The sequence below is a fragment of the Aedes albopictus genome, chromosome 2 (genome assembly GCF_035046485.1).
Source record: "Aedes albopictus strain Foshan chromosome 2, AalbF5, whole genome shotgun sequence".
Taxonomy (NCBI): Eukaryota; Metazoa; Arthropoda; class Insecta; order Diptera; family Culicidae; genus Aedes; species Aedes albopictus.
The window spans coordinates 170,007,843-170,023,966 of NC_085137.1; the positions used below are offsets into that span (position 1 = coordinate 170,007,843).

At 40.9% G+C, this 16,124-nt stretch overlaps 1 protein-coding gene across 1 annotated transcript; it reads left to right on the forward strand.

The window, feature by feature from the left end:
- The first annotated feature begins 15,001 nt into the window (after positions 1 to 15,001).
- On the forward strand, positions 15,002 to 15,504 carry LOC109398683 (endocuticle structural glycoprotein SgAbd-5). The gene has a single exon (XM_019671060.3). The coding sequence runs from the start codon at positions 15,098 to 15,100 to the stop codon at positions 15,410 to 15,412; it is 315 nt and encodes a 104-aa protein (XP_019526605.1). The 5' UTR covers positions 15,002 to 15,097; the 3' UTR covers positions 15,413 to 15,504.
- The last annotated feature ends 620 nt before the right edge of the window (positions 15,505 to 16,124 follow it).

Sequence of the window (16,124 nt, forward strand, 5' to 3'; positions counted from 1 at the left end):
TCATTCTGGCTTTTTGTCTGGAATTCATCCAGGAATTTTTCCTGAGATTCTTTCGGGAATTCTGGAATTCCTACGGGAATTTTCCGGAGATTTCTTCGGGAACTTCTCCGACGATTCCTTCGGAATTTTTTGTGCAATTCCTTTGGAAATTCATCCAGGGAATTTCGTGAGTCCCTCCAGAGATTCCTTTGGGTATCCCTCCAGGGAGTCCTACGGGAATTCTTCCAGGGATTCTTTCTAAAACTGTTCCAGGGATTCTACGAGAACCATTCGTCGGATTTCCGTCCAGGAAACTTCGTCCAGGATTTTTTTCAGGAATTGCTCCTGAAATTCCTTATAGAATATCTCCAAGTATTTTTTTTTCTGGAATTCCTCCAGGCAGATCTTCTGGAATGCCTGCAGAGATTTCCTCGGCATTTCCTCCAGGGATTCCTTCTAGAAGTTCAATAAGTTTTGATTCGGGAACACTTTCAAAGATTCATTCGGGAATTTCTCCGAGATTATTTCGGAAATTCCTAGAGTTTTTCTAGGGATTCTTTCGGGATCTCTGCAGGAATTCCTTCAGGAATTCCTCTACGGAATTCTTTCGCATTCCTTCGGAAATCCATTCAGGGATTTATTCGGGAATTCCGGGAATTTCTTCCGGAATTCCTCTAGAGATTTTCCCAGGTATTAGCATTAGCATTAGCATTGAGCAAGTCGCACAAATTCGTAGGTGGTACAGCCCTGGATCGCTGTTATGAGGGTTGCATCCTTCCTGTCCGTTACCAAAGCACAAAGATTTGGGACTAATCTCCAGAGATTTTCCCAGGTATTAGTTGATAAATTCCTCCAGAGACTCCTTCTGGAAATCCTCCTGGAATCCGTTCGATAATATTAGCTTGGATTACTTCTAGAAGTCTTCTAGGGATCCCTTCTGGAATTTCTTCAGAGATTCCTGATTGATTGATTTAGCTTTATTATAGAGACTTTCAGCCCTTGGCTGGTTCGTCTCTCAGAGATCCATTTTGACATTATTCCATGGATTCCTTCACGATTTTCTGCTGGAGCTTGTTCAGGAATTCTGTCAGGAATTCCAGTGATTCCTTCAGGAATTGATCTTGAGATTTTTTCTGGAATTCTTCCAAGTATTACTTCTGAAATTTCTCTAGAGATTGCTTTTGAAATGCCTCCAGAGACTACTTCAATATTGCTTTAGAGATTCCACCAGGGTTTGCTTTTGCAATTCATCCAAAGATTACTTCTGGTATTCCCCCAAGGATTTTTTCTGGATTTCTTCCAGAATGAATTTCTCGAAAAAAAATCCCTGAAGGAATTCCCGAAAAAATCCCTGGATGAATTTTCGAAGTTATCACTTAACGAATTCCCGGAAGAATCCTTGGAAGAATTGCAAAACGAATTGTGGAGGAATTCATGAAAGAATCCCTGGGAGTATTACCGAAGGAATCCCTGGAATTCCTGAAGAAATCTGTGGAGGAATTCCCAAAGAAATGCCTGGAGGAATTATTGTAGAATTCAATGCAGACATTTGCAGAGCAATATTTTCAGAATTTTCCAAGGAAGCTATTCATTTTCGCTCAATTTTTCAAATTCGAATTAAAATCGAATGATGCAGTGATAACATAAGTAGGAAATTCCAATTTGCCGATTTTTGCTTGTATCACAATTTGAGAATCATAAACAATTCATTTGCATCCGTACAAATTCCGAGATAAAAATTATTTCAGAAAATCTTGAATTCCATACTTCCGTTGCAGCACACATCACGCAAAATTATCCATCCAGCGAAATTAGATACTTTTGGCTATCTGCAGAACTGGCTTCCGTTTGTGGCAGCTTGCATGGACAGCAGGAAACGGAAAACTAACTGCGCTGAAATATAATAATCTCCACTACCTACGCCGACCGGCGCGGCAGTCCTAGCTCATTTCTGACAAATTACTCGCTTACCTGCACTTTTCGCAACTTTCTCGGCTGCTGATTGTCTGTCAGTGCGATAAGCAACCTGAACGGAACTGTGGAAAAGTGCATACTTTTGGCTTCCGGTTTGGTCTGATAAAATTTTAATTTGATTCCGCGCCATTTCCAGATGCCTTTTGTTAGCTTGACACAAGTCCACGCGAGTGGTTTCTGTGATTCGCGGTGGTTTTATATGCTTCACGTTTGTCTTGATGACGACATGCATACATAAACGATAATGGAAAAGCTGAAAACTCAAGCTCAGTAAATATATCACTGCACAACGAAGGATGCAGTTCAAATTTATGGAAAAATTGCTTGAAATCACCCTCAGTGATCACTTTTCTAACGCTTGTGCAAAGTATTGTACAAGAATGTCCCCTAGTTTGCTCGTTCACATTTCAGAAGCGTACGGTTCCATGTACTGCTGTTGGTTCAATTTTTTTTTTCGGATGTTCGAGCTTCACAACATCACACAACACCAGTCCAGTGAAGCCTAAAGAGATGACAAACGAGCTAAAATTTGAAGACAAAAAAAATCCCCAATGAAAAAGGGGATGTCGTATGATGTTCTTTCATAGAGATCAAAATTTATCGTTTGGGTTTAGGGATTTCACTATGCGAGAACGTTCGCCGTTAAAACCGCACTATTCACAAGATGGAGAAAACTGTGCAAAAACAAGTGTGCTGATTTATGAATATTTTTTATGTGCGTCTACTCTACGTTATCCTCCTCCAATAGAGATTCCGATGCGTAAGTAATTGAAATGCCCCCGCTGTGATGAAGTTTATTTCTTTCATAGTTTTGGTTGCAATTAGAGTTAGGAGCCGTCAGGTAATAACATTATTTTTCCTTGTTCCCAGTATCAGAGGCATTTCGGGGGTTTCAGGGAGTTTTAATGGGGTTGAGAAGATTCCAGGTCTCAAGGCTATTTCCAGGGAATTTCAAAGGGGTTCAGATGTGTTCAAATTATGCTTCATTAGATCTCAGGGTGATTCTAGTGGGTTTCACGGAAGCCTCCGAAGATTTCAGGGAGCGGAGCGGACCTCGTGAGATGGTCAGAGCACAAGCTCATAACGCCGAGAAACTGGTATCGAATCTCTTACTTACCTTATAGGACAGACTAAGGCCTGCTGTGCGAAGAAGTCATCTCTCTTCGACTCAGTCCATGGCTGTGCATCGCCAGTTCCGTACTCTGCGAAGGGTCCGCTAAGCGTCCTCCACTTGATCGACCCACCTAGCTCACTGCCCACCTCGTCTCCTCGTACCGGTCGGATGAATTTCGAGAACCATTCTACTCGGGTTGCTATCCGACATCCTGACGACATCACCAGCCCACCGTAGCCTCCCGATTTTCGCGGTATGGACGATGGTTGGTTCTCTCAACAGCTGATGCAGATCTTGGTTGGGGTCGCCTGCTCCAACTTCTGTCTTCCATCCGAATTCCGCCGTAGATAGTACGCAGCACCTTCCGTTCGAAAACTCCAAGGGCGCATTGGTCCTCTGCTTGTAAAGTCCTTGGGTGTCCATAGAGGACTACCGGTGTAATCAGCGGTTAGTAGATAGCTTCGTGTAACGGCAAACTTTGTTCGATCATAGAGTTCTGTGGAGTCCAAAGTAAGTTCGATGTCCTGCCGCAATGCGTCTCTGAATTTCTCTGCTTTTGTCGTCTCGGCAGTCGCCAGTGAGCCACGAGTACACAAATTCGTCAACCGCCTCGAATTCATCACCGTCGATAGAAATTCGGGGTGGCGGGCGTGCTTCTGTACTTTGCATTCGACACATTCATGACTAATCCGATTCGCCTGGCTTCATTATGTAGTTGAATAGCGAATAAAATATAAATATCATCAGCGAAACCAGGGCTGCAAAACGGTGAATCGAAAAGGGGAGCATCCAACATAGTTCTGGTCGTTTGGGGACTATCAACTGTGAAAGAATAGGTTTCGGCTTTGCAGTCGGAAAACGTTATGTATTTGTTAATTCTGGTAAGAAATAAATAACGTTTATGCTGGTATTCCTACTGCAAAGCCGAAACTTATTCCAATATATAGCTCTGGTCCTCACAAGTTCCTACCTCATGCTTCCACGGTGCAAGCGATGACAAAGACCACCAGCTAAGAGTTGTGTGCTTAGTTGGTAGTGCAGCCTGGGCACTGTTGTCCTTCTGACTTCAGCTAGATTGAGGAGGTCTGTTTACCAAGGAGGTGCGGCTCAAACAGCGTCTGTTCTGGCATCTAGCGGCTGAGTATGAAATGCTCCTCCACCGGAAGCTATGGTAGGTTGTAGCCCTACCACGGTGGAGGGGGGACCTTAGGCCAACAACCTACTGTTACCGAAACCCAAAAACCGTCACAGAAACCGAGAACGGCAACGACTTTTTGCAGGAAACAACGGACTAGGAATGTATTAACCCTAGCCCAGCAGGGAAAACTGGCACAACTAGCCAATGAGGCATGCCGTATGAAGCTTGAGATCCCAGGACTGAGCGAAGTCCGTTGGCCGAACTTTAGAGAACACAGATTGGCGACGGGTCAAATTATACTATACTCTGGCCTACGAGGTGAACACGCTCCTCGCCACCGTGGAGTTGGTTTCCAGCTCAGCGTCCACGCTGCGCTCATGAAGTGAGAACATATTATTGAGAGGACAATTGTAGCCAGATTCAGAACACGGGTTCAAAACCTTACCATGATCCAATGTAATTTTTACAACCAACTGAATGCCGTCGTGGACAAGATTCAACATGATGATTTAGGGATCGGTCTTTCCTCATCGACCAGTGCACAAAGTGACATGGGTTTTTCATGATGGCGTCACGGATAATCAAATCGACCACATCTGCATCAGCCGCAAATGAAGATGTAGCCTTCGCGATGTGCGGAACAAAGGTAGCGACCATCATTGCGTCCGACCATCATCTCCTAAACGGAGACATCCGGCTGCGTATTGCGAGGATCCATGAACAGGAGGAGAAAATCTGGCGCTGGTTCAAAACACGCCAACTGGAAGACTCTGCGGTGAAAAGGTCGTCGAGGAGCTAGAGAGCCGTGCTACGGACATTTCAGAAAGTGGAGACGTACAAGATCAATGAAGCGTTTTGAAGAACGCCTTCATCGCTACCGGCGAGAATAACTTGGGTGAGCCACGCACCAGAGAAAGCAGTGGATCATAGATGATACCTGGAGGAAGATAGAGGAGCGAAGTAACGCCAAAGTCGCGATAGAGCGAGCGAAAACACGAGGAGCCAAAGCCGTAGCCCGTCAGCGCTATTCGAAGGAAGTGAAGTGCTCATGTAGACGGGACAAAAGATCGTGGGCAAACTGCCTAGCCGACGAAGGCGAGAAAGCTGCAAACACCGGCGACATCAGACTCTCCTTCGATGTTTCACGTCGCCTTAGTGAGGCTAAGATAAATGCTTCAATTCCCGCGAAAGACACGTCTGGACAGTTACTGGCCGACCCGGTTGACCAGTTGAAACGTTGGCTCGAACTCTTTGGAAACGTTTTTCAAGTGTCGGCCACGGCATCAACACCTCAGCATGATCCACCAAAGGTTCGATGCATTACCCGTGTCAACACTGAAGCTCAATCAGTGAAGAACTGTAAGCTTAACCGTGCACCCTGGTCCTCCGGAGAATGAAAGGGTTGATATCAGGCCCTGCAAGCTAGCCGTAAAACCAATAAGCAGCGAAAAGGAAGCAAGTTAAGCATATGAATCAGATCCAGTGGCAACGACTTAAGAAACAGAAAAGAATTTGTGATTGAAAATTCGGTACGAAGAACTGCAGAACTTTTAATTTCATTGTGCCCAGGCCGCACTTAGATAAAAAAAAAACAACTGATGATGACTGATGGCAATGACGCATTTTACGCGCAGCTCGAACAGTCATGCGTAGCGCCTTCTCACAACAAAACTTTCCTCCATAGTGTGACCAGAAGGTCATTACAGTAGATGGAATCCCAAACCCATCCCAAACGTTTTGATTCATGGACAACACTTCGTCTATATCATCAACGACATTATAATCATAGTGAAAACATCGACTCTGACCACTATCTGGTGATGGTAAAAGTACATCCGTACCTCTTCTTCATCAACAATGTACAGTACTGATGGCTGCCTCGAAACGACCTAAGGTGACTGGCACAACCGGATTTCCTCAGCGTATGCGTAAAATCGCTATGCAGCATTGCAGGCCGAGTATGAGCTCCATGAGGCCCCTCTTAACGACTGGGATCACGATTGAAGCACAGTTGAAGCAGCAAGAGCACCGTCGTATAGGTGGAACGAAATCAACGGTAAGATTGTAGTAGTGTGTAGAGATTTTGAAGGAAAAAACCGCAGCGTTAACGGGCATGCTGCAGCATAGAACCCGACAGAACATGAAACGTTACGAACGCAAGCGGAAGCAGCAGACCCTCCTCTTCCAGGAAACGCCGCCGGAATATAGCGATTTGTTATAAAACTGCTGTGCCATTTAAAAAAAAACACGGAAATGGCATCCTGCTTTTCGACTCATCTTCACCGTTGTGCAGAGATAAGGACGAAAACATCATGGTGAACCAACGTTGGGTGATCGATTGGTGGAAGCCGTACTACGACGAATACCTGAATGGCGAGGAGAATATAGGAACGGGGGATCAAGGCAGCGGAGGAAAAGATTACGCAGGCACTTGGAGTGCTCAATCTACGAGTGCTAAGCACGATCTTTGGCGGCGTGCAGGAGAATGAACATTAGACTGGGTCAACAAAGCCGTTTTTTGGAACAAAGCTTTTTCAATTCCTTTTAGCGTCCAAAACAACTGTGTTAAGTTTGGGATCGATTGGTTGCTTCCTCGTATTCCACATTGCGATTGAAATTTGTATGGAATTTAGTATGGAAAACGTGCTTTTTTGCATTTCTCCCATAAATTAATTTTTTTGTCTAATACGAACTAGCTAATGATGTTGAAGTATAGCCTGGAATCTTGATTTATCGACTGTAAAGTTTTCTATCAAATATGGTTTGGCTTGCAGTCTCTCAAATCAAAAGGAAACAGAGGTTATCTATTATCCGACGTTTCGGCACAATGTATTTTGCCTTCTTCTTGGGATCACTAAAATGGTTTATACAATAAGTTTAATTTTACATTTCTATTTGTGTGTCATTTACTTACTAGAGTTCACCAACCACTCATCCGACCCCACCTAAACCATAACACAGATCAGTTACCAAACAGTCTACCGAAGCAGTGAGTGAACTTGAACTTCAACGGTAATTTTCTCGTTTTTTATTAGTATATTTTTGACTATATTACTCAACATTATTAAATTTTCAAACAATAGTGATGCGACGAACAAAAATAGGACAATTTTATGTAGAAATTAAACACACAATGACAAAAAACAGAACTCTAGTAAGTAAATGACACACAAATAGAAATGTAAAATTAAACATATTCTATAAACCATTTTGGTGATCCCAAGAAGAAGGCAAAATACATTGCGCCGAAACGTCGGAAAATAAATAACCTCTGTTTTCTTTTGATTTGAGAGACTGCAAGCCAAACCATATTTGATATAGCCTGGAATATGCCGAAAACTTTGCCGAAGACCGCAAAGTGATCCGACACTTGTGAAAAAAGTTGTAACGTATAGATTGCCCGGTGGTGCTTAACATTTAACATGTAAAGGAATAACATCAATAATAAAATTTCAATTTTTGGCCTAAGTTACCGAGCGAACAACTTTTTTCACAAGCGTCGGATTTCTTTACGGTCTTCCGCAAAGTTTATCGGTATATCCTAGGCTATACTTTAACGTTATTAGTTACGTGGTATCAAACAAAGGAATTAATCTTATGAGTGAACTGCAAAAATGTGCGTTTTTTCATATTAATTTCCATACAAATTTCAATCGCAATGCGGAATACGGGGACGCAACCAATCGCTACCAAATTTTGCACAGTTATTTTGGACGCTAATATAGATTGAAAAAGCTTTGTTCCGGGTTGATGCGATCAATTTAAATTTTCTCCATACAACGTTGACCCACTGTAATGAACATATGAAAATGATGATGTCTATGGCAACAGTGCCTCAAATGGAGGTCTAATGAATTTCTAAAGAAGGAAGGTGTGAAAGAGTGAACAAGGCGATCCTAACGAAAAGCAATAGATGTTATCAAGCATGTTTTCAAATGAGTTTCGGGGAAATTTTAGGTGATTTCAGTTAACCCGTAGGCTACGGGGCTTACAACAAAATTTCAAACCGCTGCCAAAGACGCAAACATCAATATTTTTCAATGAAATTTTGAGGTTCACTCCACTATTAGTTGTAGTTTCAATATGCTGGGAGCCATAAAAATTGGAGCCACGAGGACAGTTTTATTCCGGTGGACGTCTGGGTCAGAAGGGGTAAAAATTGCAGAACCTTCCTTTTAGCAAGGCCCCATTAGTTGGAATTCAAATGAATTCATCTAAAAAGTTGTTAGTTCTATGTATTATTGTATATTACGTCAGGCCTGGGGGTTAAGAAGTATATAGGTGGTGTAGAACTTTTTCCAGGCCTCCAAAATATTTTCAATTTTGAGTCTGATTTCTTTGCGCTTGTTTTTATCTTTAAATCTTTAAATCTTTTGATTTTAAGGCACGCAAGGAGTAGATTTTTCTGTCCTAGGCTAGGTCTTAAGCATATACTTTTAGGCGTTTAATGTTTCACAAAAGGTACCGCATTTATCGCCTAAAAGTAGGCATTTTTTTGTAAAATCGTCTTACTTTTGTGGAAAACATGATTTTTCTAACAAAAACAGTGTGTTACCATCAAATTTTACTTATAGTTAAATTCAATATGCTTAAGACCTAGCCTAGGACAGAAAAATCTACTTCTTACGTGCCTTAAAATCTTTTACAAGTGCAAAGAAACCAGACTCTAAATTGAAAATATTTTGGAGGCCTGGAAAAAGTTCTACACCACCTATATACTTCTTAACCCCCAGGCCTGACGTAATATACAATAATACATAGAACTAACAACTTTTAAGATGAATTCATTTGAATTCCAACTAATGGGGCCTTGCTAAAAGGAAGGTTATGCAAATTTTACCCCTTCTGACCCAGACGTCCTCCGGAATAAAACTATCCTCGTGGCTCCAACTTTTGAGGCTCCCAGCATAATTGAAACTACAACTAATAGTGAAGTGAACCTCAAAATTTCATTGAAAAATATTGATGTTTGCGCCTTTGGCAGCTGTTTGAAAATTTGTTGTAAGCCCCGTAGCCTACGGGTTAAGTTCAGAGTTTCAAGTGTGTTTCAAGAGGTTTCAGAGGTATCAGATTTCAGAGGGGTTTCTAAGAGGTTTCATGAGGTTTCAGGTTTCACGGTACTTCTGGATTCGAAGCAGGCATTTCGTCTCTATTGCACTAGTTAACAAAATAAAACGAAAGTCGTGAAGTTCTGTATACGACCAAAATTTTTGAAGCATAATTTAGCGCTGATTTCGAAACCGTGCTTATAAAATTTTTAAGCAGAACAGTTTTTGAGTTTTAGCTCAATTTCGAGTTTTACATCTTTTTAGAATATGGAATTTTGAATAAAAATCGAATATCTTGCGTTATAGTCAACCAATTTCAAATCTTTTTTCATAAATTAAAAGCTGAATATAATACCATTCGATCATCTGAATGCAGGTTTTGTGTCAGATTGATGAAATTCGAGATATTGGCGAGTTTAAGTGACGATCTCCTTAAATTTTAGCAAAATTTCCAAAACTATATGTAGAAATGTATTTTTTTAATAAGAAAAAAAAAACAATTTAAAATTTCTTTCTCAACGTTCGTTTGACATATCATATGTAGGCGAGATACAGTAAAACATTCAGCTCAATCGGAGCATTGATTACGGAGAATGAGATGTGTGAAGTGAGCGATGTTGCTTAAAAATAGAACAAAAATCGATTTCAACAGCCGGTCTGGGGAGCACCGTGCGCTCTAGTGACAAGATAATATCAGAAGAAATTCTAATGTTTACAGGAAGCTTTTAAAAACTAGATGCTTACTAGAATAGAAAAAAAAATATCAAATAGGTTTTTAATCGAACAATCATTAGATAAAAGACAATTTTCCAAATACTCAAACGCTCAAAACTTGCTTTTTATCTTTTCTTTATCAGCCATTTCCACTAGCACCGTACATACCTATTAGGGTGGCCCACATTTATATGAAAAACAAAAATTTCGAAAAATGCCAAGTCTTAAGGACAGACTTGTTAGAATCCCAAAATGGCCGCCACAATGGCCGACTTTGGCACCTACTCACGATTTCGAGAGCACAAAACAAAACGTAAACAAAACCAGCGCATCTGATCTTCTTATTTTAAGCTACTTACAAGTGAGAAAGAACATAATAATAAAATGCACTGTTGTTTGAAGCTTGCTTCTTGAGATTTGTGCGTCTGAAGTTCTGATGCACTGTTGAAGCGGGATTTCAAGACGTTTGTCCTTAACTCCTAAATCAGTTGTTTTCGACTCCTAGAAGCTACGTTCAAAATTTGAGCAAAATCGATTGAGCCTAAGGGGGCGCTCAAAACGCTTGAAGTTTGTATGGGAAAACTTGGCCAAATGTATGCAGAAATTTTAAGTTTTCTAATTTTGCCGCTAGGTGGCGTTGTAAGCGTTCAATAATCAAACCCTTTGATATCATTGTAGGTGACTGACTATATGCCAAACAACTTTGTCGAAGACCGCAAAGTGATCCGACGGCTGTGAAAAAAGTTATACCCTAGGTAAAGTGAGGCTAAGTATTGAGATTTCATTATTGATATTATTCCTTTACATTAGACCTGTTCACTTTTTTTGACCTACCCGTGTCACATCTAATTATCAATCCACATGCAAAAACAAGTCTTCAGTCCAAAAATGAGCCAAATTGATAAAGGTTTAGAGGTGTATCAAATCGATTTTGTGTTTTTTCGAGCATTTTCACAAAAATGTACACCAATATCCAGAAAATTGCACCGAAAAGGTACCGAAAACACCGTTAAAATATAGTTGGAACAATACTCTACAACTTTGCCGAATACACTACGGTGTTTAAATTGCTTATTTCAAAGTTATTCAACAATTTTCGTTAAAAAATCGCGAAAAAATACAATATTTTTACGGTTTTTCATGTAAAAGTCATGTAAATTTACATTGTTTTAAGTGACTTATTTAATTAGCTATTGCTCCCATGTGTTACGAACATTTCGTCCATACATCGTTTTAGTGTAGGAATTCGTTTTCATTGACTAATTATCAAAAGTATGTCACGTTGATACTAAAAATCGCATAGAGTTGCCAGCACAAAATTAAACAAAGTTGCCCATGATTCAAACGTCATTACATTTCTTTGTCGCATCTGCATCAGTTTCAATTTGGTGTAGATGGTTGAGCATGAGACTGCCGATTCGAAGATTCAAGGTTCGAGCCCAGGAATAGGATTTTTTGCGTCTCGATCCAGCTATAAGTTAATGAGACTTGCTCTGTATCTCATTGCAATAGTCTATTTTACGAAACGACAACAGTGTTGATATTGATATTAACACTCACGGGCTTGGGCGCAACCTCCTGTCAAATATTCATTCATGAAATGAGCGATCAGCTGATCCGAAACGTCTCATAAAATGGCTCATTTGGCATCATAGCCTTGCTTCGAAACCGTAGAGTGCATAGTAAGAATGAAGTTTCCCTTTATCGTTTAGTTGTGTTGCTTGTGGCTAGATAGATGCAAGTAATCTCCACAGTTGTATTATAAATTTTGCATCCAGAAGCAGTTCCATCATCGTATTGAATTGTTTTAGCTAAATTAATCGGTATCAAACAGATGTCCAACATTTCGTCCAGCTGATCTCGTCGACACGATTTCTTGTCAACAAGTAGGGTCTGGGACCATTTGGGCAGGAGCACCTATTTTGGGCACTTGCTGCTATAACTCAGCCAATTTTGAACCGATTGACTTGATTTTTGAAACACGATCAGGAAAGCGCAGTATCTAGCTGTGTTCAAAAATTCAGGTTAATCGGTTTGAAATGGACTGAGTTATAGCAGCAAGTGCCCAAAATAGGTGCTCCTGCCCAAATGGTCCCAGACCCTAAACTAAATATCTAGCTAGTCCTGGAATTCTTTATTACACGAACGAACCTAACCTCAAAATGACTGACAATTCTCAGGTCATTTTGACAGATGTAACATGAGCATGAAAAGGACGGCAACAAGATCGATAAAGCAGAATATATGATCCGTCTTTTTCGTGCATGTGTGTGGTCTGTCAAAACGACCTGTGAATTGTCAAACATTTTCATGGCTTGCTTTATTGGTGTAATGAAGAATGGGCTTAATTGGCAGGTCCCGATCATCATTATTTGGGAGATTGCGTCGTGTATGTCATGGCAGATTCATCATCCTAACTGCTACAAAGAAAGAAAAAAAGTTTATTATGTATTTGAGCTTGAACCTGGGACCTTCTGATCCGCAGGCTCGAGCCTTATCATCTGCGCCATTTCTGATACTTGAATCAAAAGACATTAGAATACGATGGCATGACGTCTTAATCATGGGTAACTTTGTTTTAATTCGTGCTGGCAACTCTACGCGATTTTTAGTATCAACGTGACATACTTTTGATAATTAGTCAATGAAAACGAATTCCTACACAAAAACGATGTATGGACGAAATGTTCGTTACACAAAGGAGAAATAGCTAATTAATTTAGTCACCTAAAATAGTGTAAAATTACATGACTTTTATATGTAAAATCGTAAAAATATCGTGTTGTTTAGTGATTTTTCAACTAAAATTATTGAATAGCTTCAAAATAAGCAATTTAAACAACGTAGTATCTTCGGCAAAGTTGTAGAGTATTGTCCTAACTATATCCTTACGGTATTTTCGGCACCCTTTCGGAGCAATTTTCTGGATTTATGAGTAAATTTCTGTGAAAACGGCTAAAAAAACACAAAATCGATTTGATACACCTTTAAATCTTTATCAATTTGGCTCAATTTTGGACTGAAGACTTCTTTTTGCATGTGGATTGATAATTTGATGTGTCACGGAGAATCGGAGAAAAAAAGTTTCAAAGTGAACAGGTCTACTTTACATGTATTGGAAAAACAACAATAAAGTTTATCCTCACTTTACCTAGGGTATAACTTTTTTCACAGACGTTGGATCACTTTGCGGTCTTCGACAAAGTTATTTGGCATATAGTCACCTACAATAATACCAAAGGGTTTGATTATTGAACGCTTACAGCGTCACCTAGCGGCAAAATACGAAAACCTCAAATTTCTGCATACTTTTGGCCAAGTTTTCCCATACAAACTTCAAGCGTTTTGGGCGCCCCCTTAGGCTCCATCGATTTTGCTCAAATTTTAAACGTAGCTTCTGGGAGTCCAAAACAACTGATTTAGGAGGTAAGACTTGACATTTTTCGATTTTTTTTGTTTTTCATATAAGTCTGGGCCACCTTAATACCTATACTAATTTTTAACGGTACTGTGCTCTACCAGCCCCAAATAAAAACGAACGCTCATTTTTGTCATGACTTCAGTGCTTTTGCTATGCTGCTGACGCTTTCAACAAGGGTGTTGCTGTGGTCAGATAAAAACTATGATTTCATCTTGCAATATGCATTGATTACTCTCGTGTATCGCCAAATGGGAAAAGTTTTTTTTCCTTTATTTTAACTACTTCAACTGATTCCTCGAACAACTAGGCACCCGTCATAAACGGTTCAACCGTTTGAAGTATTTCAAGCAACTTCGTCGCGGCGGCAGTTGGAGAAACCGGGTATATCCGGATGCGTACCATGAGGGGGATGCTAGCTGCTCACCCAGCATCCCATAAAGCAATTATTTCCACTTGAGAACAATCGAGACAAAGCGTTTCCCCCATATCGTCGTCCCGACTATGGTGTTTTCAAACGGGAAGAATCGTGTAGTAACAGCATCCAGCAGCACCAACGTCCAAGAACTGTGAAAACGTCAGCTCAAATCTTTCGCTTGAACTCTCGGATGGTTTTATGACATTGCGTAAACCAGAACCCCCTTAGGGTACGAGCGGCATTTGGTGGGTTGTGGAAAAGCGTCGTCAAGTAAATCCCTGGGTTTCAAATAAAACGATGATGGGTACTACTGGCTGTTCGGCACAATGACATTGTTAATCTTTCTGGGCGGATGGGGATTGTCACTAAGATTTGATTCGCTAGAAGTGCTGGTACTGGAAGTTGTCCTGACCATCTTGCATGCCTTTATTATATCATTGATATTTTATACAAATTGTATAAAAAAAGAAAGAGCAATAATAAAAAACCGACCGTTTTTCAAATTTTGAAAAGTTTTCAAACTACTCTGGTAGCAGTTTTTTTTTTTTAGTTTTTGGAAGAAATTTCAACAGAATTGAAACAAGGAGCAGCCTCGGGCCGAAAATCTCATAAATAAAGACATAAAAAAAACACCATTTAAAGTTCAGTCATCAACATATTAGATACTTACTCATGATTACAGGTTAAGTGTCAACTATTAGTAAATGGTGAAAAATATAGCAAAAATATATGAAATGGAACATAACTTCAGGGTGCATTTTCAACTCTCCTGTGAAAGTGAAGGATCTGTGCACTAACGATCTACATTTCATAAGTCAAGACACACCATGTATTAGTATATGAACCATCTGCCAAAATCTTCTTTATGAGCCAAAATTGCAAACCGACATTAACAGCGACACTGACCTTGCCCATAGGAATCACCCGAGAACCAATTTCACACAGCAGCGCAAAATTCAAACCAGTTAAGATTTGCATATCTTTTGTTCCTTCCTCGTTCTGTCACCTTGACATTCATTCCAAACAGGCAAGAAAGCAGCTCATCTGCGTCTGGGGGCATCACGGTCAGGTTTTAGTTCTCTTTCGCGTTTCACTCTTGTTTTCTAATGTGTATCAATTTCACAAAAGCGATCTTTACTGCACCCCCTCACACAGAACGAAAGAAACCGAACGGGTTACGATGGGTATAAAAACCTTTGCCAGCTTCCTAACTCATCATCAGTCAACTGTCGAACAGAGTTAAGTCTACACGCACATCTCGCAAGTCGAATTCAAAACCAACAAACACTTCAAGATGAAATTCCTGATTGCATTCGCCGCCCTCGTTGCCGTTGCCCTGGCTGCCCCCGCTGATGAACGGGACGCCCATGTCGTCCGGTACGATAACGACCACCACGGAATCGATGGATATAATGTGGCGTACGAAACCAGCAACGGAATCGCCGGAAAGGAACAGGCTGAGCTGAGATCTTTCGGAGATGACGTCGCCGCCATCGTCGTTCGGGGATCGTACTCGTACACCGGTGCCGACGGACAGGTCTACACCGTGAACTACGTTGCGGATGAGAACGGATTCCAGCCGGAAGCTGCCCATATTCCTCGTGCCTAAGAAGGTGAAGTGTTGAGATTGTGAACTTTGAGCGAGTGAATTTGTGATAGAATTGCGGTGTGAATAAACTACCTTAGGAATTTTTAAAGGAACTGGTGTTTTATATTTCTTAGTCCATGCAACTACACTTAAGATGTCTCATTCAGATGAATCATTTGTTAACAGGGAGGTCTGACCAAAATCTACGATGCAATTAGAAGAGTGGATGTCATGAGTCAAGGTACGTGGTACAGCTTCCTTTCCTTACAAGTTTTCGTTTTCTGTTGAAGAACCTGAGAAGGTGGAAAAATTTGATGAATAGCATATTCAGTTATTATTGATTGAATTACTGAAGAGCAAAAACTTATATTGGTTTGATTGATTCATTTCATTTCATTTATTTAGTTCACATCAAATTCATGATAATACTGAATCAACAATTTGCCGCCATAATACTCGATTTGCAGCTGCAGCTCTCCATCCTCGGTCACGCCCAACACTCGCCAGATCTCGCTCCACCTGGTCCGCCCATCGTGCTCTCTGCGCTCCACGCCTTCTTGTACCAACCGGATGGTTAGCAAACACCAACTTTGCAGGGTTTTTTCCCGGCATTCTTGCAACATGCCCTGCCCACCGTATCCTTCCGGCTTTGGCCACCTTCTGGATGCTGGGTTCGCCGTAAAGTGCAGCGAGCTCGTGGTTCATCCTTCTCCGCCACACACCGATCTCCTGC